A 25,585-nucleotide genomic window follows, 5' to 3' on the forward strand; every position below is an offset into this window, starting at 1 on the left:
TGGCAGAAAATGCGATCTATAAAATATCGACCAATCAGAAGAAGGGGCGGGGCTAATTCATGCCAATTATGTTCAAGGACTCAAAACCGAGTCCGATGACACCACCGACGACTCTTTATGTCAAACCATTCAAAAGTTATAGCAGAAAGTAGGAACTATCAAATATGGGAAGATGAAGATGAAGGGGGGGGGGGGCGCGCTTTTTGGCGTCTATCGTCGCCACGCTAACGCTTTTGACTGAAAAAAGTAATGCCCATCTTCGCAGGATCGAGACGCACATTTTGATGTATAACCCACCTGGGTGCACATTACGGTTTGGGCGAAGAAGCGGCCGAAGAAATGGCATAAATTGCGCCAAAATTACACGATTAATTCAAAATGGCCAACTTCCTGTTCGGTTTTGGCCATTGCGCCGAGAGACTTTTCTTTAAGTTGCGACATGATACAGGTTTGTACCGATTTTCGTGCATGTACGTCAAACCGTATTGTGAGGCTTGAGGCACAAAGTTTTCTAGGGGGCGCTGTTGAGCCATTAGGCCACGCCCATTATGTTTGTTCACGGGGGCAAAAAGGCCCCTAGAAAATTTCAGGAAATTTTTATATGGGCATGCCCTACTGCCCATTCGTCCCCTCTCGCTGCTTTGGTTTGGGGCTGTAGTGGTTGAGTTTAAGGTTGTGTCGGAGGTGGTTCTTGCCATGTTTAGGGTTATTAATAATGGCCAATAAACCAAACCAAGGCCGTTAGCTTGAAAATTAGAATAGTTAAATATCTCAAAAGCGTAATAGCTAGCATGATGAGACTAAAATATGTTGCAGTACAACGCGTCCCGGGTTTTTCATTGTTGTAATGTTGTCTGTACGATAAACCGTTGCCTAGCAACAAGCCAACATAAAATGGAATTTTTTTTTAAATTGAAAGTTAAAGGAGCTTGAGGCAGGATTGAGGCAGGATTTATGAAAAAAATTCGTAAACGTTTTAAGTTTTCTAGTAATAAGGTCAGATGAAGCATTCCAAACCAAAACGAATGAGCCCTCTAGCGTATCTCTCCGTTGCCTTGAACAGGCTGTGTGCTGCAAAATGTGCTGCAATTCCGGGCCGGAATTTCCCGCGCTGTCCTGCGGATGTGACGTCACATGACGCTGCATGCGCGTTCTCCCCGTTCTCCCGTGCCGGCTTCGCTGTTGGCTGCAGTGCCCCCGACGGCCGTCGTGGTGAAAGGTGGCGCTATAGAGTCTCATTTCTTAAAGAGAGCCTCATGCTCCTTTAAATATCGCAAAAATCGCAATAATTAGCATGATGAGGTTGTACGGTCGTTTAGTGCCCATTGGGCCGAGTGTTTGTAAATTTGAACGATGTCTCTATGATAAAGTTCGGCCGAGCAATAAGCGTCCAAATTTTCGCCTATTTTTTTGCTTTTTGGCATCTAGCGTTGCCACGGTAACACTTTTGACTGAGAAAAGTAATGCCCATCGAGGCATTACTTGGCATGGAGACGCATCTAACGATGTATGCCATGCATGGGTGCACGTTGTGGTTCGTGCCGTATTAACAGAGCGGGGTCATGCTGTACACCCGCTGATGTGCGGTGGGACTTTTGCAACTTTAGCTTGTTAGCAAAATGCTAGCAACATTGCCCTTTGGGCCATTCAGGACAATTGCAATATGCTCATGCCACTACTTTGCATGCCCATAATAATACATTTTATTTATAGAGCGCTTTTAAAAGATCTAAAAGACGTTTTAAACAAAAAAAAATTTATATCACACATATAAGGTGAATTTGTTTTGTGGAGGTTGCACGTTATGGCAGTGAATGGAATGGCTACCAACCGTTTCAGACAAAGATGTGTTTTGAAAGCTTTGTGGGTCGCTGAGAGTTAATACAGTTCAGTGAAACAGATTCATAGTGAACACTGCAGAAATATCCTTCAACCAAACTTAAGAGAAGAACAAATTGTATTTGTTTTTTTGGCATAGCTCAAAGGAAAATTTTTATGGGTAGTAATGCTTCAGAAAAAATTGAGGACTATCATCGGAAACTGATATAATTCTCTCGACTGCAATCAGAATCTGGTCAGTTTCGCTTGGCCGAAAAACCTTCAGGATTTGAACCTCTTTCAGAAACACTAGTTTTATTTATCACATTTATGTGCACAAATGAGTACAGAACTAACCCCAGGGAGAAACAGTCAAATGTGCATCATTTTGAGCTCTATTTACATGATTATTGCTTTACACCCCTCTCTATGATATCAGGCATTCCTTTCTGTCCTGAATGTTCCTGCAAGGTCAGCGTCATACCTCGGCCGGTAGGCAACTTTCTATTTTGAAAAAACAAAACAAAGCATTTGACCCTTTTACCATGACAAATTTCATTACAACTGACTCCCTGTAGAGACTAATTTAGAGTCCATTCAAATTCATTAATGCAGCCTATCCACAACATTATCGTGACACTCTGCAGTTGGAAGGTTTTCCAGTTGCATTTCAGAGTTCAGAAATCTTTTTTCACTCTTTTTTGTCAGCCTCAGCTCTAAAAGTGATGTCTGGAAGTAAGTGCTGCAGAATTCAGTCTCCTTATTGCTACAGCACATGTCAAACCTGAAAGTGTGGTTTTTCCCAAAGGACATACGAAACCTTCAGAGGGCAACTGAACAAGCCCTTGAACGCTCTGAAACCCAGCAAGTCACTATATGGAAACACCTTCCCAGTCAAAGCCAAACTGCTCACCCCTCCGGAAGAGAGAAGATGCTGAGGATGAGCCCCACCCTATCTCTCCCACAATTGTGTAAAACGTACATAAAGCTGAGTACTGAAGTCACGGTTCTTGACAGTTTTGGTATGGCAAACAAGAAACACAGGAAACCTATTTGGAAAACACATAGAAAGAAATCAGCTTGGCAGCCATCTGGTATTTTAACATTATTGTATACAAAGGCTTTATCGTGACTTGAAAGCTGCTTCTCTCCTTGACTGTGATCAGTAACCATGACTGTTACATAAAAGGGACTGAGCAAACACAACAAGACAGCTCTGGATAAAGAATTAAGTGAAGAGACTTGGATTTGGACTTGGATCACCTATATCGCCGTGAAGACTAAGATAAAGACCCATACCTCACCGTATGATTCGTTAGAGACGTTAAACCCACATCTTATTACTTTTGAAACAAGCTTTCACATTACTAGTATTCCGGTTCTCGTGGCATAACACTAGTATCTTGACCGGCCGCTCTAATCATTTTCCTCTGCTTTACAAAGAATTTCTCTAGTTAACCAGGATTTGACTTTAATTTTCAGGAGGCAGTACGAATGGATGCAGAAGAAACAGCCTCTGAATTGCTTGGCGGGATGGGTCTTGGATGTTTTTGTTTTGTGGCTCTCGGAGGCTCTTGTCTGAATCATTGGATAAACCTCAACCCTGCACAGTTGTGATGGGTTAGATACAGTCCGTACTGTGGGAAATGACTGTTAATGGACACAAGAGAAGTGAACAGGTTTGGCGGCTGAGGCTAATTCACTACAACCACGCGTGCCACATTATCATACAAAAGTGTCTTATTTTAGAAGGTAAAAAAGATATATAATAGATGATGAATGAGGTGCACTCAACATTGCCTTTTTAACCTTGCCTTGGTTCCACAAATTGATTTACAAAGTGCATTCACATTACGATGGCACTTCGACGAGCATAATGCGTTTTATGTCTTGCCCAAAGACACTTTTACACATGCTGTGAAAGGAGAATGATCCCCCGACTATTCAGTTGGAGGATTTCTCAATGACTCTACTCATGGGGCCGCCATGGATTGCAGTCATTTTACTGAGATTAGTCAGTAAAATAGTCCACAGCACAAACCATGTAGGTTTAACACTAACTTCTAAACCCATTAATAAATAGTGAAGTGCCAACAATTTTCAGACCCCAAAAGTAATGAACATAATAACAATGGTAAAAACTAGTGATGCACCGATTGTTCGGTAACCGAAATTGTTCGGTAACCGAAATTGTTCGGCCAAAAATGGCAAAAAAACACTTTCGGTGTTCGGTGGAATAAGTGGGGAAAAAAAACGAACAATTAATAACGGCGTTGTAAAATAAGGAAATAGACCGCTCCGTCCCGTAACGTTGCGCACTACATAAATCGTTGGCCAACCAAAAACTAACCCCATAAGAATTTTACCTAACATTCACCAACATTACCTTGTAATTTTGAAAAAGACTTTTTTCTTTGAACAGCATGCCATCAAATTTATTTGATTTATGCAATGGTGAAAAAATTGGCAAAATAAATGAAAAACTGCTGAAGAACCATGTTCGGTATTGTTCGGTATTCGGCCAAGTGTTTATTATTATTTTCGGTTTCGGTTTCGGCCACAAATTTTCATTTCGGTGCATCACTAGTAAAAACATATTTTGTTTGCTTTTGATTGTAAATAGCTGATGTATAAAATTAAATTTTTCCACTTTGACGTCAGCAAAGACACTTGTAAGGTGGAAGAGGGGATGGGTGGTGTTAATTTGTTAAATCGTCACACAGATCAAGCTCGATGTGTCCCAACATGTTAACAAATTGTTTCATTGTTCAGCTTCCTTGTCTCCCGTGATTGCTTATCATTATAAATCTATGGTTAAAAATGCAAAATACATTCTTAGGGTTAGGCATTCGACATCAGTACATAAACTGGTTTGTAAATGAAACCATGCAATACTTGAATGAAAATATGGTTGAGATTGAGTCACATGTCTGCAGCTCTATAAAAACACCAGGCAACATCTCACACTTTGTAAGATTTTATTGTGGCACCATGGCATTTTTGCGTGGAGACAAGCCGGCAACTGTCTCTGTTTGCTCTGCTTGACTCCACACTTTTTAATCAAGTAAAATTTAGTAATTGAATAAATTACCAAGCTAATCTCTCTCCCGAATGCCTCGCCAGCTTTAATCTCCATGCTGATTAATTATTCCTTCCACAAACTGAAAAGATTCCTGATGATTCCAGTTCAATAACAAGTGAGGCCCAGTTTTTCATGTAATTCTCTTTAAAAAGTAAATATTTCAGGTTCAAATAAACACCTTTTTTTGTTACCTTTTCTGCGGAAATTGCATTGTACCTAATGTACGCTGGGAATGGTGTTTTCTCCAACATGGTTTAAGGAGAGAAGGCAAGATTTGAACCAGAAACCTGGCTGTGAGGCAACACAGCTAACCACCACATGTACTGTATCTGGAGTATTCTCAATAACATGTTTACATAATATACTATTCAAAAGTCATAAAGTTATCTTGTTGCATTGTTGGTTCAAGTAATGATGACAAACAGAGGGTAGTCCCATTTTAAAAGGGGTTTAGTGTTACAACGTTTACAAGCTTTTTTTATTAAAGCTTTCTGTTTTGTGCAGCTCACATACTTACATATTCCAAAATTTTAGGATTACGGTCTTTAGGACTTTTTTAAGCCCCTGAGGTGAGTGACCCTCTATAGATTTTCAGCTTTTTTTTAATCTTAATGACTCTAATAGTATTTGTTCAACTGCGAGCAACATCAATGTTTTTGCTTTTATGACAAGACAGAAAAGCTGCCCTGGTAAAAGGTTAATGCAGCTTTAATTGAGAATTATATATTAATTCTCTATAAGGTTTTAAACACTGGAGAACTGAATTACATAACAGAAAAAACTTGTATCACTTCCAGCAGCCCAGTAAAGAGGAAGCAGCTGCTTGTTTGACTTCACATCAGACACAACTGATACTTTAATTTTCTCAAGAAATGGAGCAATTCATTTTGTTGTTTTTATTGTTACATTACTGTTCTTCAATTGGTGTTGTTGAAAGTGTTGTTAAGATGTCTTTAAAATGCTCTTTATGGGAGAATCAGCTACTGATGTTAAGACAATAGATTTTTGTCATGATTGCGACACCAAAACTACTCTCTCAGAAAGGCAAGGTGAAGATTAAAGCAATCCTGATTACCTGTGAGGTGGGACTACATTTGCATGTTGAGTGAGGAAGCAATGAAATGAACAGAAGACAGGCCTGACATGCTCTGTTTATGACTGTGATAGCACAAAATCAACTTCTGTATGCGTTTATGTCTGACCTAAAGATGTTCAACTGTGACAGCAGTTGATTTAGTCTATCAGGCTACATCACAGCATGAAATTAGATCATTTTATTTTGAAACACATTGGGATTTTTTGAAAGACATGAAGCAGCATCAAGAATAGGGGTGGGTTAAAAATATCAATATATAGATATTTTATCGATATGCATGTGTAGGAACGATTATCGATACATAAATCCAAGTATCGATTTGAAAAAAAAAAAAATCATTTTTTTTTTTTTTATCCCGATTTTTTCCCCCCTCCTACCTAAGTCAGTCCTGGGCATTGCTCCATCTACCAACCCTGGGAGGCCCTGCACTGAGCTCCAGTCTCCTCCTTACTTGAGGAGTGAGCAGGCTGCTTCTTTTCACCAGGCAGGGTGGGGTTTCTCTGGCCGGACGTGGCGCATGGAAGGATCATGTTATTCCCTTATTGTAACCAGAATATCGATATCGAATCATATCGTATCGGAAATCGTATCGTCTTGGGACCTAGTGTATCGGAATCGTATCGTATCGGGAGGTCAGTGATGATACCCAGCTCTAATCAAGAAGCTAACTTTCCGACCGACAGTGGTCACAACATCCCATCATTCCGTGGTTAAAATGTACCTGAACAAATAACGAAAGCTTAATTTTATTTTTAATGAAATAAAATGATAACAGCGCATGCTAAACTTTAACAAAACACACTACAAAAAACAAACATGTTTAATTTTAAATACCTATGTTTCTGAGAGCTTAAACATGAAAAATAAAAAAATAAAAAATTGGTTTATTAATTAAGCTGCTGTGTTTTGACTCTAAATGCCTCTTAAGTTTTATTGGCTTCAAGTTCTCGTGTGCCAGCATCTAGGAGCAAATGACACATTGTGGGTAGTCAACACTGTTTTTTGTTGTGCAGGAAAAAAACATATTTCCGCTTGTCGTCCTTCTAACGTTCAGTCGAAAGCTACATTATTTTGTGCATTTATATTTTCCAAACTGATTTGGCGACCACCAGAAATCATCTCGTGACCCCAAGTTTGAGAACGGCTGCTTTATAGGATACTGTAGCAACTCATAATGTAATAACGGCTCATAATGTAATAACAGCTCATAATGTAATAACTTAAATGTAATAAAAGTAAATAATGTAATAATCGGCTCATAATGTAATAAAATCACGAGTGCATAACGTCATAACGGCTTTGCGCATAATGTAATAATGTAATAACTTACTACATTATGAGCCTTACTGGCGCCACTCATAATGTAATAACAGGTCATAAAGTAATAATGGCTCATATTGTGAGAAAAGTGATGCATTATCATCATTTTTACCTCTGCCATTCCTGCAGGGGTGGAAGGAAATGCTTTCACCTCTGTGTGTGTCTTTCTGTCTGTCAGCAGGATCACACAATTTCTGCGACACGTGGTGGCGTACTGGCCAAATTAAATGCCATATAACTCCACCCCCAATACGCGGCCACATTAACAGGAAGAGAAGACTTATTGTTTAACACATCATCCCCTATAGGTCAAGTCCATGGAATAAAGGTCACAATATAGCACACACTGACAACAAGAATGGACTAATGGGCAGAAGGAAAAGAATTGTCACGCAACTATTATTACCCATTTTAGATTATGCTGATGTTGTTTAACAGAACACTTATGAATCACATCTTCAACCTCTCAATGTCATTTACAAAAGTCTCTGTAGATTTGTGTTAAGGTGCCCATATCGAACTCACCACTGCTCCATGTATCATTCATTAAACTGGTCACCCCTCAGCTCAAGAAGACAATACCACTGGCTCCAACTCATATTCAAATGTATCCACTTTAGTTATCCTTCTTACTTAAAACAATATCTGATTCCATATACATCCTCATATTCTCTCAGAAACACTCAGCAACCCTTCTTTTGCGTTCCTTTCCTTTTGGAGTTCACAAATAGCACTGCTTACCTGCAACAATCAGACAGTGGAAGTTAGCGTGGCATTCGCAAAAGGACCAAAATAACTAACATGGGTCCCACCTAGTGGCTCAACTTTATACATCTTACATAATAAAATGTGAGAATGCAATTACTATTAAATAATACTTGGTTTCATTAATTTAGTTTACTAATGCGCTGAAACCCATGCTGTTTGCTTTATTTGCACCTTTAAGAGGTAATAATTATGATAATGCAGCTGTTTTCTCACAATATGAGCCATTATTACATTATGAGCTGTTATTACTTTATGAGCGGCGCCAGTAAGGCTCATAATGTAATAAGTTATTACATTATTACATTATATGCAAAGCCGTTATTACGTTATGCGCTCATGAATTTATTACATTATGAGCCGATTATTACATTATTAACTTTTATTACATTTAAGTTATTACATTATGATCCGTTATTACATTATGAGTTGCTACAGATACTCTTCCCAACAAATTAATTAGAATTACCATTTGATGCTGTTCCAACCATTAACATCAGACACTCTTTCAGCACCTTTGCAGAAGCTGTAGAGGTTTCTTTACAAAAATCATATATAGTTTCACACTATAACTCAAATATTACCTATTAATTCGATGGAGAAAGTATTTAGAGCTGTGCTTGGATACCAAAACTAACAGAATTTCAAATAATTATTCTCGTATCTGACTGTTTCCTCACACATCGTGTTGCTGGTTACATTGCTATAAGCATGTCGCTGATTCACCATTGTCCGAGTGTCCAGTGTCACCCAGAGGCAATGCTTGTTGTTCTATTCACGAACGAATATGAGCCTAAGAGAATGTAAAGCACTGCTGTGGAGAACATGGTTCGACCTCTCAACAACATTGTGCTCAGAGCGAAAATAACTTTTAAGTCTCACTGCAACATACACTTTTTAATGTGTAGGTGTTTGAGTAAGTCTTGGATTAAATCCTTCGTGTTTGCTTTTTGATCAGTCATGTAACTCTCCGAAATCTGAAAAGCTGTCCATATTTTTTTTTTAAATGATGCGATGCATGCCTTCACTGCCATGGAAAATACTCACAATATATGTAGCTGTGAAGTTTGTGGTTCTTATTAGATCATCATCATAATAATAATAATAATAATAATAATAATGACTTGGATTTATATAGCGCCCTTCAAGGCACCCAGAGCGCTTTACAGAGATCATTATTCATTCATACACATTCTCTCCGGTGGTGGTAGCTACATTTTGTAGCCACAGCTGCCCTGGGGCAGACTGACAGAAGCGTGGCTGCCATATCGCGCCAAACGGCCCCTCCGACCACCACCAACATTCATACACATTCATACACATTCACACGGGGCAAGGTGGGTAAGGTGTCTTGCCCAAGGACACTACGACAGCAAACTGGGACAGAGCGGGATTCGAACCGCCGACCTTCCGATCATTGGACGACCCGCTCTGCCACCTGAGCTACTGCCGCCCCAATCATCATCATCATCATCATCATCATCATTATTATTAGGGCCCGAGCACTTGCAGTGCGAAGGCCCTATTGTATTTGCAGGAATTCTTCTTCTTCTTCTTCTTCTTCTTCTTCTTCTTCTTCTTCTTATTGTTCTGACAAAAGGAAGGCCTTTTTGCCTCCCTAAACGTGCCTAAAAAGTCACCAAATTTGGCATGCAAGCCAGGCCTGGCGAAAAATTTGATATTTAATGGTTTGCATTAATGGGCGTGGTAAAATGGCTCAACAGCGCCCCCTTGAAAACTTTGTGCCTCAAGCCCCACGATACGGTTTGACGTACATGCACGAAAATCGGTACACACCTGTATCATGTCACAACTTAAAGAAAAGTCTCTTGGCGTCATGCCCGAAACCGAACAGGAAGTCGGCCATTTTGAATTAATTGTGTAATTTTGGCGCAATTTATGCCATTCCTTCGGCAGTTAATACGGCCCGAACTGTAACGTACACCCAGGTGTGTTATACATCAAAATATGCGTCTCCATCCTCCGACACCACGCATTACTTTTCTCTTTCAAAAGCGTTACCGTGGCGATGCTAGACGCCAAAAAGCGCGCCCACCCTTCATCTGATTGGTACAGACCGAAAAAACTTTGCGCCTCAAGCCCCATAATACGGTTTGACGTACATGAACGAAAATCGGTAGACACCTGTATCATGTCGCAACTTAAAGAAAAGTCTCTTGGCGCCATGGCCGAAACCGAACAGGAAGTCGGCCATTTTGAACATTCTGAATTAATCGCGTAATTTTGGAGCAATATATGCCATTCCTTCGAGAATTAATACGGCCCGAACCGTATCGTGAACCCAGATGTGTTATACATCAAAATGTGGGTCTCCATCCTGCGACTACACGCATTACTTTTCTCTTTCAAAAGTGTTACCGTGGCGACGCTAGACGCCAACAAGCGCACCCCCCCTTCATCTGATTGGTCCATATTTGATAGTTCCCCAAAAGGCACCAAATTTGGCATGCAAGCCAGGCCTGGCGATAAATTTGATATTTCATGGTTTGCATTAATGGGCGTGGCCTAATGGCTCAACAGCGCCCCCCGGAAAACTTTGTGCCTCAAGCCCCACAATACGGTTTGACGTACATGCACGAAAATCGCTACACACCTGTATCATGGCACAACTTAAAGAAAAGTCTCTTGGTGCCATGGCCGAAACCGAACAGGAAGTCGGCCATTTTGAATTAATTGTTAAATTTTGGCGCAATTTATGCCATTCCTTCGGCAATTAATACGGCCCGAACTGTAACGTGCACCCAGGTGTGTTATACATCAAAATGTGCATCTCCATCCTGGGACTATGCGCATTACTTTTCTCTTTCAAAAGTGTTTCCGTGGCGACGCTAGACGCCAAAAGGCGCGCCCCCCCTTCATGTGATTGGTCCATATTTGATAGTTCTCCAAAAGTCACCAAATTTTGCATGCAAGCCAGACTTGGTGATAAATTTGATATTTCATGGCTTTCATTAATGGGCGTGGCCTAACGGCTCAACAGCGCCCCCTAGAATACTTTTATCTGCCATAACTTTTGAATGGTTTGACATAGAGAGTCGTGGGTGGTGTCATGGGACTCTGTAATGAGTCCTCAAGCTTCGTTGGCCTTAATTAGCCCCGCCCCTTCTTCTGATTGGTTGTCCCGATTTTCTGCTATAACTTTGGAATGGTTTGACATAGAGAGTCGTGGGTGGTGTCATCAGATTCTGTATGGAGTCCTTGACCTTCATTGGCCTTAATTAGCCCCGCCCCTTCTTCTGATTGGTTGTCCCTTTTTTCTGCTATAACTTTTGAATGGTTTGACATAGGAAGTCGTGGGTGGTGTCATTTCTGATATGCTTATGGGGGGCGGTGGGCGTGAGTGCGAGGGCCCGTTCATCGCTGCTTGCAGCTTTAATTATTATTATTATTATTAATAATAATAATATTAATATTATGGTTGTTGTTGTTATTGTTATTATTACATAATTTCCTGCAGTTTAAATTAAACATTTTCTGCCCCTTCAAGGTCCCCTTGCTTTCATTGAAACAATTTGTTCATACTATTTTAAGTATTTCAAGAGTCAATATTTCAACAATGGGTTACACAAAAGGTTCAAAAAGTTGCATTGTTTGAAAATGAATGTTTTTGCCTAACAATACCAAAGATACTCTATACAGAAGATAGCGCATTACCGTTACTGCCAATGGTATGAAATGGTATACACTTCCGGTCTCCTAAGTGGGCGTGGGCGCCCCTCTGACCTCACTTCCTGTCTCCTAATTGAGCGTGGTCGCCCCTCTCCCCACGTCGTTTTGGAACATACAACACTAGATAAAGTATACTTTCTTCCAAAAAGACTTAAATAATAAAAATAACAGTATTATTAAGCAAAGAAGCAAGTTTTAATTTCGTTTTAAACTTCATTTTATCCGATGGGAAAACGATGAGAGCCAAATCTGGCGAGAGTGTGTTGCTCAGACAGAGTCAGGTCTCAAACAAAGTTCATTTTCTCCTAATCTGTCGGTCTGAAAATTGCCATTTTGGTGTCAGAATGTTCAGAAGGTTTGTGGCTTTTGAAAAATGGGTGCCATATTTACTTAGGTTACTATGGGGCGAAGGAATTGGTAATAATCTGTGCTCACGTTCACTTTTCCCATAGGACTCAATAGACTCAGGACCTACTTCCTGTCTCCTAAAGGGGCAGGGCAGTCACGTGAAACAGATACAGGAAACCGAACCGTAGTGGGCTGTCTCGTTTATTGAACGTCTCTGATAATACCGAAGCCAAAAGTAGGTATCTGGAATATGTGACTAGTTGAGTATTTGAACTTAAAAATTAAGAAAAAATTAAGTGTTCATACACTTTTCCCATGGTAAATCGCAAATTCCTTGAGCTTTAATCAATACCAACAACATACCGGTATGTGGTGAAGTCACTTTTTTAAAGCACCCTGTTTATGTTTGGAAATGGGACTCTGCTCGCTATAAGTTCTCGTTATAGTTCTCAAGATTATAACGGCCACCATGTATATCAAAGGTCTAAAAGGTGACGCCAGTTTGTGTTCTTGTCAAAGGAAGAGAAAAAATGGTGGGAAGAGAAGTCTGATTACTTCATAAGCTCTAGACTGAGATTGGGTGCTGGAAGTGACTCATTCAGGGGGTTTGGAAGAAAAGGAAGGATCTCTAGTGGGTGGTCTAGGAATAAAAGAAGCCAGGAGAGGTGACTGACGGACGGTTATGCATGGGTAGCCAAGCTTTTCTGGGCTTGCGTGTGCACGTCTGCCCACTGTGTCTGTCTGTTTGTCTGTCTCTGACTCTCTAATATCCCTTCTACACAAACACTATATTAGCAAATACAGTTATATGATGTTGCACCCTCCTTTAATACAAAGGTATTAAGATCGGGACATGATAGACAATCGTTGGATCCTAAAATGGTTTCAAAATTAGCTAATTACAAATTCAACAGAACAACCGCACATTATATGTTACTCCGTGGCATTATTTCGTTAAAACTGAGCAAAATGCAGAACAATGCTCCAGAAATGCCAACTAATGCAACAGCCCATCATCCTCCAACCAGAGCCAACACAGTGACAGCAGCATTATCTTGTCTGGTGATTAAGTAAATGCAGCCTCTAAAGAGTAAGAAGCTACTCTCGGGCCATTAGTCAAGAAGATAACAGGCCTACACGCTGTACTGCACCACTCAGCAGTATCTGCAGACCACAGCTTCACTCTTCTAGCAGGAAACAAAATGCAAGCCAGGGCCCGGATTAAAACTAATATCCTGAATTTAAAGTCATCAGTTTTGAGCAGATTCTGCTCAAAGATACAGTGTTAATATTGGGTTTATATAGTGAGAAAGTATTGAATAATATTCATAAGAAAATGCTAAAGTGGCTGTAAGAGAATCACATTAAATATCTAAGTCTGTGGGGCGGGGCTTATCATTTTGGATTTGCTGGTAACAGTCAACAGTTAAAAATGGATTTTGAAAGAAGTCCTCTTCACATTAAAAAGATTTTTTGGTGTTCAGTCTTTCAACTTTTTACATCCTCCACTGAAACAAACATATGTTGTGTTTCCGGTAATTTCAGATTTTTTTACTGCCATTTAGATTAAAATCATTTTATAATTGTTTGTATGTCTACAAAGGCTTGGGCATACCTGGTTAAATGTTCCAGCAAACCCCTGTGACCCTGCAAAGGATGAAACAGGTATAGAAAATGGATGGATGGATGGATAGTTCAATATTATGGTACTGTGAGTGGATAAGTGACTAGAAGAACTAATTATATCCAATTCAAAAAAAACGTCATAACATTAAACATTAAACTTAGTCTTTTAAACATATATTTTTATTCTTTTCTGTTTTGCACAATTTTTAAGGGAAGATTCTAAAGTCTCTTAATTAGCTCTTTTTAAAAAAAAAAAACATGGTCAGTAAAGGCCACGTCATGTAAATTCTGACTTTACAGTGTTCCAGTAATGGCAGCTATTGTCTACCTCCAGATGATGCCGACTACAACTGAAATAGTTTTCATCAGGTTTCCTCTATTGGGAATGTAATTTAAAAACAAAATGGCACTGAAAAGAAATGGTGGTAGTCAAGTTAAAGGTATAGTCTGTAATCGTATTCAAAAACATTTATTGTTATACTGGGTGAAATGGTCCTTCCATCCTGAGAGTAGCCAGTGAATAATGTGTTCAGAAAAAGGACAGAAAAAAATCCGACCTCTCTGACAGCTTTAATCTTGTAAAAACTCTGACCAATCTGTTTTTTGCGCACCGAGTGGCACGGATTGGTCAGAGGACCAGAGGATTGGCAGGGGGGAAGAACCAATCAGATGCCTTCATTTTAAGTCCCGCCCATGCCCCCCTCTGTCCAATGTGCGCACTCGTCACGTCGAAAATCATGCCGGAAAACTTCACACACTCGAGTCACGTTTGCTGAAGAATGGCGCAGAAAACGAGAAAACAAAGCCAAAAATACCACCTCACCAGTATGGGGGTCTGTGGGGATGGAGGCGTCTCCATCCCGGCGAGGGCGGAGAGCACCGGTGCGGGTGGCGGTGCGCTGCGGTGCCGTGCAGGCTCTGTTGCCATGGCTACGCCGTAGGGTGCACCGTAGCCTACGGTGTAGGGTACGCGGCGACACGCACCATTCTGCGTTGGTGTAACACGGAACCATAAATCAGCCTTCAGTGTGTGCTCTGTGTGCTGTTCTAAACACTTCTCTGTTCTGAACTCATTTTGCTGGGACGTCGGGTCCCTCCGCCGAGACACAACTTTTGCGGTATGCGTTTATTGTTGTGTCTAAAAATGATGCGCAGTGCCCACCCAATCAGAAACGGTACAGATATTCTGTGATTTTTTTATATTTATAAAAAAATTATATTATAAAAAAATAAAGGATCCCCATAACTTTGATTGGGTGGGCAGGACGCATGTTTGGGTGGGCACAGCCCCCCCCCTGCCCCCCACTAAAACCGGCCTTGCTTACAGGTGAATGAGACATGGGGTAGTTTTGTTGAAAATGTGCTGTCCAAAATGTCCTGGAAAACTCGACTCCTGCAAATGCGCGTTCCCCAAAGTTTGTGGGGGCGTGGCTTTGGACGGAGCGCTGACGGGAGGGGGAGGAGATGGTGGGGCTTAGAGGAGGTGCCACTTTCAAATCTTGCTAGCTCTCCAACATTACTGACTATACCTTTAAGGTCTGGAGGAAATTGCTAATTTTCTACATCCAGAGTAGTTGGAATAGCTGAACGACACCTTCAAGAAGAATAGTGACAGCACATCATCCACTGCGCAGCGAAACTTGCACAAAGGTGACTTTCATGGAAGAATAATACTGAGGGAGTTGAAATAGGACAACCTCTCCAAATGTTATATGTCTTCTATATATACACACGTAGTCAAAGTTAGCGATGAAAAATATTTGCTGGCTCCAGGCAACTAGACGCCAATAGCATTTAATTTACAGTGAGATTTTTACCTTTAAAGTAATTGGCTTATGCTGAACCAAAAAAAAATCTAAAATACTGTTCAGATTTATAAAATCTTTTTCATGCAAATACTAACCCAGTATTAAACGAGTTTGTAAGGCTGCTGTGATTCAAGATCCCTTAACATTCTATACAAACAAACAATGTTTTTGTTTGTCAGCTGCGTGCGAGTCTGCAGACAAGCAGCAAAACCAAAACGTGTCCTTGGAAACCTGATATGCATGTAGTGTTGGGCAACAGCCCTGTGTTGAACATGGGAAGACTTAATTCCAATTCTGAGGCCCAACTCTGGGCAGAGAAACTTAGTTAACACATTTAATTAGTTTAGTTTTACAATGTGAGCCGCACTGCTGTTCAGCTGTGTTTATTAGCTTAAGTGTTTTTGTTTATCTTATTGTTTGTCTACTGCTGCATCCACGTTGCTGGATCTTGATGACATATTCTTCCACAACAGAAAACAAAGCCCTTCCTCATTTCCTAGTTGAATGACCAGAGCGCAGATGTGAAGTTAGTTTCACATTGATCTCTATGTGGGAAACATCAGAAGAACTTGGTTTTCTGGTGGTGAGAAGTTATTCTAGTGTGTTGACTCTTATCTTGGTCATAAAGCCTCCGAGTTTGTTTTTCACTGGATGAGACGAAATCTCGTCCGCCATTTTTAATCACGTGAAACTCAGTCACAACATGACTTTGTCAGTCAGTGTTTTTCATGTTTAGTTAGTTGCTTATTGGTAGTTTGGGTATTGGAATTTATCTCAAGTATTGTTTCATCATCTTTATTACTTGTCTAAAAAAATTCTGATTCCTTTAAATGAGAGAAGTTAAAGAGTTATTGTGTCTGTTTGTGGAGCAGGTTAGAGAGAGCAGCCTGCTGCTGAACATGCTACTCTGTCCCAACCAGCTGGAACGCATAGAATAACAGCTACTTTGAGACTGACTGTGCTGTTTAGTTATTATTTCCTGATAAGTCAGGTGGTGCCCCGTTTTGATTTATTCATTTTGATAAGTCTCTTCATTATTAATTAGGGCCCGATCACTGACAGTGCGAAGGCCCTATTGTATCTGAGTTTTTCTCGTTTTTATCCTCGTTTTTCTTCTGACGAAATGAGGGCCTTTTTGCCCCCCTAAACGTGCCCCAAAAGTCACCAAATTTTGCACGCAAGCCAGGCCTGGCGAAAAATTTGATATTTAATGGTTTGCATTAATGGACGTGGCCTCATGGCTCAACAGCGCCCCCTAGAAAACTTTGTGCCTCAAGCCCCACAACGTGCACCCAGGTGTGTTATACATCAAAATGTGCGTCACTGGTTTGTTCACCTGCATGCTTGCTCTGTAGTTTTTGGGGTTAGTTAGTCGCGGTAGCTTTGCTCAGAATGTGATTAGATCTCAAGATTTGGGTCGTGTTTTGGTCGGCTCCGTGTCGGTTTCATGTTTCGTTTGTGGTTTTTGTTGCAGATTTCCAGTGCTCGACGTGTGCCTCCGTGTGTTCTTGATTCCTGGTTTAGCAGTGGATGTCACCCCCCCCCCCCCGCAAAAATCGTGCATGTACGATGTACACACCTGTATCATGTCGCAACTTAAAGAAAAGTCTCTTGGCGCCATGGCCGACACCGAACAGGAAGTCGGCCATTTTGAATTAATCGTGTAATTTTGGGCAAGATTTATGCCATTCCTTCGGCAGTTAATGAGGCCCGAACCGTAACGTGCACCCAGGTGTGTTATACATTCAAAAATGTGCGTCTCCATCGTGCGAAGACGCACATTACTTTTCTCAGTCAAAAGCGTTACCGTGGCGACGATAGACACCAAAAAGCGCACCCACCCTTCATCTGATATGTCCATATTTGATAGTTCCTGCTTTCTGCCATAACTTTTGAATGGTTTGATATAGAAAGTCGTGGCTGGTGTCATCCTCTAAATTTCCAGGCCTGAAGACATCTATATGCAAGTCATACAAGCGCTTCTACTGCAGCACGCCTGAACGTGCACAAGGGTGCGAGGGCCCGTTCATCGCTGCTTGCAGCTTTAATCATTAATAACTATTGTAGTGTATTGTATTATCAATAACGCCCTAATAACTGAACTAGCCCCTTTGTCGTACAAGAGTAGCCTTCATGGTGTTCAGGAGACTGAATTTAAAGTTAACGATCCAAGTCTCCATCACATATTTCTGCCGTCTGTGTTGCAGCTCTGGTCTTACGCAGGGGAAATGATCGTACCACGCCTTGTACACGAGTATGTACCTCACTATTGATTTGCATTCAAGAAGGTTAATGTATTTGATTCATACTGAGCAAGGGATACAGCATGCTACACAAATCAGGAGTTGCTTTTCATTAACTAGAGGGTTGTTTATGGAAATAAAATCTAAAGTCTGGGTGACTGAAGAAATTGTTTTCCCCCCATTTTGTGTACACAACCATTAGTACGGTTGAATTGTGAAATTTATGTGGAAAAACCCTGTTAGAGAAAGATCTTTCGGTGCAAACTGAGATGGATAATGTCTGTTTGCATGAATAACACATGGTAGATGGTACTGAACTCACTAGGGCAATTCATAGCCTCAACGTATAGATAGGAGTGGGAAACAGAGTTGTGATGTTGAGGAAAGCTGACAATTGCACCTCCAGCCTGATGCCTCTGAGCATCCAGCGTGCATGTGGGCAAATAAAATAGAAAAAAAATGTTTGTAGCATAGAGGAAGATGAGAAGGTTGAAAGGTTCCACAGGCAGGCATTTACGATCAGTGTTGCCCAGTAGGCACATACATACACACGTTACCCTACCACCTTGCTCTGTGAGGAGCAGCCATGCTTAACCCCAAACTTAAAAGAGATAAAGGAAAGGTGAAAGTCATACAGAATACTGCACGCATACACAGAGGGGAGGCAGACCCCTAAGACCTCCAACAAAAGCCATATTGACGCGGAAAGATTCTTTTTTTTCAGCAGCCCATCTCATGCGTGTAATGGAGCAGTTATACCTCTCCTTCTATCAATGGACACACATCTTCCTCCACACAGGGGCCTGAGTGTTGCACGCAAGCAACTGCATGAACCACTTCAAAGTTTAATGTAAAAGCTGAGACAGGAGATATCAGATAACATACATTGCATAATAGGCAATTTCTAATCATTTGGCTTGGATATATATTTTCTTAAACGACACTGCGTTAATTATTCTATAGAAAAATCAATACTCTGACAAACTATTTTATCTGTAGACACACTGTCAACAAGGAAAACCCAAAGTCTTTAGCGATGCAGACGTGACATATGTTTTATTTCCATATATGTCTTTAAAAATATTAATCTTCTTATCTCTACAGTATTATTCTTTTCCGTAGCGTTGTTATTTATGAGACGTACTATATTTCCAATAGTCTATGGCTATTCGCATTGTATTGCAGCTCATTCTGAGCAGTCGCCCACAGAGTGAACAACTACAGTTTCCAACATGTCAGATTTCATCTTTTACAAGACTCCAGCCCAGTAACACAGTACAGCATGTAATTGGTCTGGTGATTCACTGCAGGATAATGTGTCAGTGTCACATTTTGTTTAACAAAGATCCATAGGGAGTAAAAGCCACACCCCTGCCTGACAACATGAGACAGGGCTTTAATGGTTGATTAAAATGACTGACTGGTTAAAATGAAAGATGCTTGCCTAAAATATGGGCACATCTATGTTAAATTGAGCTATGATGTTTTCCAAAACATAGTTCCGATGCTTTTGCATCATCTAACAGCAAAGGAAAACTGAACGTATGAAGTGAAAGTTTCTTAAAAGTCAACAATGTACTATAGGCTCTGAACGTCAGTCTTATATGTGTAAGTTAACCATCAAATTCCCGGTTTCAAACCTTAAACCCATATGACCGAACACATGTTCATCTCTTTCAGATCAGGAAACAAGGCCGATAGTCGCTGAGATGAAAGAATAATCACAAACTGCTCTATTTAAAATATACATTACATTTATTTTAGTGATGCACAACCTAAAATAACCTTTACTGCCACTAGGGATGGGCGGTACGGACTAAAAAATGTATCATGATCATTTCTGGCATTTATCCCGATAACGATAAAAATGACGATAAAAAAAATACCAATACAAAAAGTGTCATCAAAGGGAATCTTTCTTTCTTTCTTTCTTTCTTTCTTTCTTTCTTTCTTTCTTTCTTTCTTTCAGGCTCATTTCTTTCTTTCTTTCTTTCTTTCAGGCTCATTTCTTTCTTTCTTTCTTTCTTTCTTTCTTTCTTTCTTTCTTTCTTTCTTTCTTTCTTTCTTTCTTTCTTTCTTTCTTTCTTTCTTTCTTTCTTTCCTTTTTCTTTCTTTCAGGCTCATTTATTTCTTTTTTTCATTCAGGCTCATTTCTTTCTTTCTTTCTTTCTTTCTTTCTTTCTTTCTTTCTTTCAGGCTCATTTCTTTCTTTCTGTCTTTTTTTCTCATTTCCTCAATTTATCGTTTTTATCGTGAGATGACAAATTCTTACCGTGGGGAATTTTTATGACGGTTTATCGTGAACGGTAAAATATCGCCCATTCCTAACTGCCACATTCTGGCAACACTATACAGCCTATAATCTAAAACAGTTAGTGGAAATATCCCTAATTTCCTTTCTTTTCTTCCGCCCCAATTGTGAAGTTTGCATTGTATGCTGGTAAAGGAAACCGAAATCTTCCTTAAAAAAATGGGGACGTCGTGTTCTGAAGGTCAAAACACATATACATACACAACTAAACATCTCACCTTCTCCTGCATGTGTCAGGACGTGTTGGTATGACTCATACTAGCATTTCACCCCACTGTCCTTCCAAACAACACAAAAATACATTTTTACCAGACTTGATTTGTGCCTGACTGTACATCCCAGCAACCATAGCAGTTCCCTCTCCTCACCTCTGCTTATTGCTGTCTCTAAAGTGTGTGCACGGGTAGAGATTAGATGCTGAGGAAGAGTATACCCTGAGCTTTATGACCTCAAGTGCTATTAATAAAAAGATTGTCAGAAAACTTGACATACACCATATTAGGGATGTGTGTTTTCAGCTTTAGTCTATAAATACTGGGAGAGACTTACAACCACTAAAACGTTTGTGGACCAGAATCCAACACAGAGAGCAGATAATCTGTCTTCATACTAGGTTTACTATATCCAGCCAAATATATAACCATTGTGCCTTGAATAACTTTGTTTTTCTTTTTTCTACATATATAATTGACTCAGAATGATGCTGCTGATTTACCAGGGGCTTCTATCTGGTCTTTTCTACAATAACTTCCAGACCCAGTGTCTTTACTGACATGTTGGCCACTTTGCTCTTTGTGCTTCCAGTTTAAAACCTCTTTAGGAAGATATTTCCACTGGGGCATCTTTGCTGGCATCGATGTTTATAGGCAGAAATGTTTTCTATGTAGAAATGGTTCAGGTTGCACGGTGGGTATTCTGATTTGCAAACATAGGATATGCCACATGGAAATTACAACAATATGGTCAGAAAAACACATTTGAGCTCTAGCCAACATGTAGATGGTGATTTTCCTAATTCAATTCTCCCTGCTTTTCACACAGGCAACAATAAAAATTGAGTCAAACTGGCAGTTTTTAATTAACTCCTTAAGCAACTTAAACCAAAAGTAAGAAAATCTGCCATTCACAGTTATATTTTAACCATCTAAAATTGGCAAGTGTTTTCCACCTCTGCCAAAGACTGAGAACCCACTCCTTCCAAAAATGTTTCACAGGTGCAGAGAGCTTCAACAGCCATGAGTACTATACTCTGAATCCCCCAAAAAATAATAAACAAAAGAGAAGAGAGTGTAATACTTACAACCATACCATTTAGGGACACCCAGCAGTCAGGAGGGAAGTCTTGGAGGAGCGGCACCAGATACTGGAGACAGCCATCCCAGTGACACAGAAGCAGCATCATCCCTATCAAATTAAATATTCTTACCACTGCACTAGCCAGATCATAGGTCATATGGAAAATCTGCCAAAGAGAGACAGAGGGAGGGAGAGAAAAGACAGCCAAGTTAGACCTCATCAAAATTCTGACTTTCATTCATTAGATGCAATCATCCAAAACAGACATCAATATCATAAGATTAAAAAAAACAGAAATACTTAAAGACATACTTTAAATGCCGGAGTGTATAATGTAATCTTTGAAGATGAGGACATGGTGTGCCTTTTTGGCCATCAATGAGGTTGGCTGCTTCTGTGTGTGTGTGTGTGTGTGTGTGTGTGTGTGTGTGTGTGTGTGTGTGTGTGTGTGTGTGTGTGTGTGTGTGTGTGTGTGTGTGTGTGTGTGTGTGTGTGTGTGTGTGTGTGTGTGTGTGTGTGTGTGTGTGTGTGTGTGTGTGTGCGTGTGTGTGTGTGTGCACGCGCATGTGGGCGTGTAATCCCTAATGTTCATAATTCAACATGGCTTCTTTCCAAAACAAACACACAACAGAGGAAACACGATGAAGAGCGCTCAGACCGCTGGAACTGTCATGAGTCATATACATGTCCTATAACCGTCACGAGGCGGGAAAGGTGTTACTGCTGGTGTGGCTGTTTAATCAGAGAAGGAAAGTTTCGGAATAACAAGTCATCAGTGGGGAGAGTAAGCACATCTGCAGCGAGAGGCCGTTTCATTTACATCGAATCTGGCTGAAGCAAATGGACTCACGCCTGGATGGCTGCGGCGCTCATTCACAGTTCCTCATTAGCATGAGAAACCATCATTAGCATGAGAAACCCATTACTTATTTCCAGGTTAGTTATTCCACAATCTTCCTCACACCGATGCTCGATTTGCCTTTTCTAAAAAAAGCTTAGATAAAGAGAAAGATGGCTGCTGATTGGTCCGTGTTGCATAATAAACCTGCCCTATTTTTCAGTTTGCTGAATTGAAAGAATGATTTATGATTTGCAGGTAATTATTATCTATTTTAAGTTGATGGTTTCCCATTGCACATAAAATAACCATTCTGCTGATAATAAATGAAATGACAATTTAAGTGGCTCCCCACATTACAATTGGATGAAGTACTGTAGCTCAGGTGGGGGTTTTCTACGGGACTCTTAACAGCATGAACCTTATCAGATGGATTTTGATGTGGGGAGCAATATTTCACTTGCTATTTAAAAAGAAACTTGAGTAGAAGGGAATTTAACTTATTTTATTTCTTTCGATAAATGTTTGGACTGTCATCTGTATTGTACAAGCAGTCCAGTACTAAATAGACATTCACATAGAGGAAACTAAACTCCACAAACACAACATGACACAGCTCCTCCAGTCAAGACTCAGAAGTCCTTTTGCATCGCAAGGATAAAGGAATCGACATCAGCTTAAATGTGGCCTCTGAGCAGTGCTGATATATATTCTGTGGTAATTCTGAACCAGTTTTTCCTTCTGTAGTAAAAATCTTCCCCTGACTAAAATCCCAGGTGCAATCAAAACTCTTTAAATCTCCTTCACTCCACCCTTGTCTATTGTGAGTGTCCTGTAACCTTCCTGAACAAAGGACAGGGTCCACACAGAGGAAAGAGGAGAGAACAAGAGCCTGAGCTGGTACTCAGATCCCTCTGTGGTTCATCTCATCCACAGGGAGATACAGTGCACTGCCCTGAAAGGCTAAAATTAGCCACCAGCTTGCAGGATGGCTGTCTCTGTGCACCCAGTATCGTCTCAGCTCCTTACATGTCTACCCTTCATTCCCTTTGTTACAGTATGTGTATGTTTACATCAATTCGTTTGATGACATAAGAAGGACAGCAGACAATGGAGAGGGGGAGAGACATAAAGAGTCTACATCTAAATGTACATTTTCCTGGACTGCACCAAGATGAAAAACATGAAATGTGGCACTTCTCATTTGAATTGCAAATAATTTACAACAGGCAGAAGCAGAAAAGGGTGGATTGCCTGCATGCTCTTTGCTGTTTCTGCTAAAAGCAACAAAACACTGATAAAACGAAGGAGGTGGGTTTTTTTTTTTTCATCATTTGCAAGTGGTGGGTTGCGGTGCAACAAAGCAAACAATTTTTTTTTAAACAAATAAAAAAGGGGGGGATGCATTTGAATGTTGCAGAGAGGTCTTCCATATTCCCAAGGACCATCTCACTTTGCTGGAAAGCCTCTGTGGAAACTTTGGGTCATGCTGAGTCACAAAAGCTTGAGGGGAAATTATGTAGAAACTCATTAACAGAGTGTGGAGTTTGTTTGGGTTTATATTTCAGGGGCATTACTTTGAGTCTTGCTTGTGGCAGCAGGTAGCCAAAGGATAGCATTTTATAGAGAAGTGAAAGAAGAGTATGCAGGTATCTGGTTAGACAATTCTACAATACGACCTTTGGTGTCATACATAAAAACAGGATGAATTTTAGCCCTTTCTAAGAAAAAAAAACAGAGATTTGGATTTTTCATTCACATATAGCAGACAAAAGGCAGTAAAACCACCAGTTCTCTGGTTTGATTGATGCAGACAAAGCAGAAGTTCAGCGGGGACTCCGGGTGGGGGGGGGGTTCCGGGGGACAGACCTCCCCTGGCCGGGGGGTGCGCAGGCAGGCGTGGCGGTTGGTGGAGTCATTCCCAGGTGTCTATGTTTTATGTCGTCAGTGTGAATGGAAGGATGTTGTGCCATTTCCCCCTCCACTCGGGGGCACTCCTGGAGGTGCGGTGGGGCCCTGGCCCGGCTCGGAGGGCCAGCCCCCGTCGACCTGGACAGCCGGCGGGGGAGCGTGGGCACCTACCGGGGCCAGCAATCTCATCCAAGACAATGCTTGCTTTAACAGCTCGCTGGTTTGAAATGTCCTGTGGCCATGTTTGTGTTGGTCTGTAAAAAAATACTTTGTTTCCTGGATATCTCGATAAGGACTGTATAAAGGTATTTTAAAGTACCTTGTGAAACACGTATCACTTCTATCATTGGCCCAGTGTAAACAGAAATCATGTATTTGTGCCATCATCCATTTTTAGAAATAGTGACATTGTACAAATTATCCAAGCTGCTGTCTTTATTGATCAGCATTCACATGATAGGAGAAGATTCATGACCATGAGTACCAAAATGCATAAGCCATAATGGATGTATTTCATTTATCCCCTTACTATTTATTTAAAATGTCTAAATGTAACCAAGTATTTTTTTAAACACATGATTAGGGCTAAAATTAGCACTTGGCATTTAAAAGTGTCAAGAAATGTGAAAAGGTTGGTGCGTAACTTGCAGGATGAGTTTCTCTGTAGGGAACCCGGCAAGGAAAACCGTATTTTTACGGTTTTTAGATCTTCTGTTGTAAAATTGCACCATGGACTGTAATTATTTTAGCTTTAGCCATTATATTGTATGCTGCTGTTCATTTAAACACAACAGAAAGCTTCTCAATGGAGTGCTGAATCGGCATGCAGGAACCGAAGCGTACAGCTTCCTTTTTTTTTGGTAAGTTTTTTTATCTATGCTGAAATGGCCCACACGCAAGCATGTAGAAAACTGCAGTACAGCATAGCTGGCAATCTTCCTACAAAGCTTGTGCTGCATAATCCATAATATATTTGCCTTTTCCTGACATTGTCACAAATAAAAACCAACAATAAAAAAACATCTATAACATGTTTAACCTAATCTTTGAGAAGGTTGCTGAAGGTATCAAATCTGAACTTGTGTCATGTGGTACTCAACTAACACCCACATGACAAAAAGGAAGGCTTTCATGAGAAATTTGCATTAATTTGAATTTGTGCGTGAAAAGGACAAGGGAAATATCATATGCAAATGATACATGGGTGAGAGTAAAAACTGTCTGGCAGCTGGCAAGAGCACCTGCAAGCAAAGCACATGTCCACAACCCTGCATGAGAACGATGATGGTGTTTTTGACTAAGCACACGCCCTTTCCATTACAGATGCTTCCACTGTGTCCCAGCATGCAGCAGAAATCGTTCAGAAGAAGGTTCATGCAAAAAGAGGGCATCGACTGCATCTCACGGTGAGAAGGCAGACAGCAGACTTTTGG

The 25,585-nt window shown here is 40.6% G+C and overlaps 1 protein-coding gene across 2 annotated transcripts in view; it reads right to left on the reverse strand.

Moving 5' to 3' along the window:
- Positions 1-25,585, reverse strand: part of LOC133454930 (potassium/sodium hyperpolarization-activated cyclic nucleotide-gated channel 1) — a 95,666-nt gene that overhangs the window by 35,709 nt on the left and 34,372 nt on the right. For both annotated transcript variants that reach the window (XM_061733669.1, XM_061733670.1), the window contains exon 3: positions 21,408-21,569. In XM_061733669.1, coding sequence (XP_061589653.1) covers positions 21,408-21,569 — 162 coding nt within the window. The remainder of the gene's footprint in view (positions 1-21,407; positions 21,570-25,585) is intronic.

Source organism: Cololabis saira, chromosome 11, assembly GCF_033807715.1.
Source record: "Cololabis saira isolate AMF1-May2022 chromosome 11, fColSai1.1, whole genome shotgun sequence".
NCBI classification, from domain to species: domain Eukaryota; kingdom Metazoa; phylum Chordata; class Actinopteri; order Beloniformes; family Belonidae; genus Cololabis; species Cololabis saira.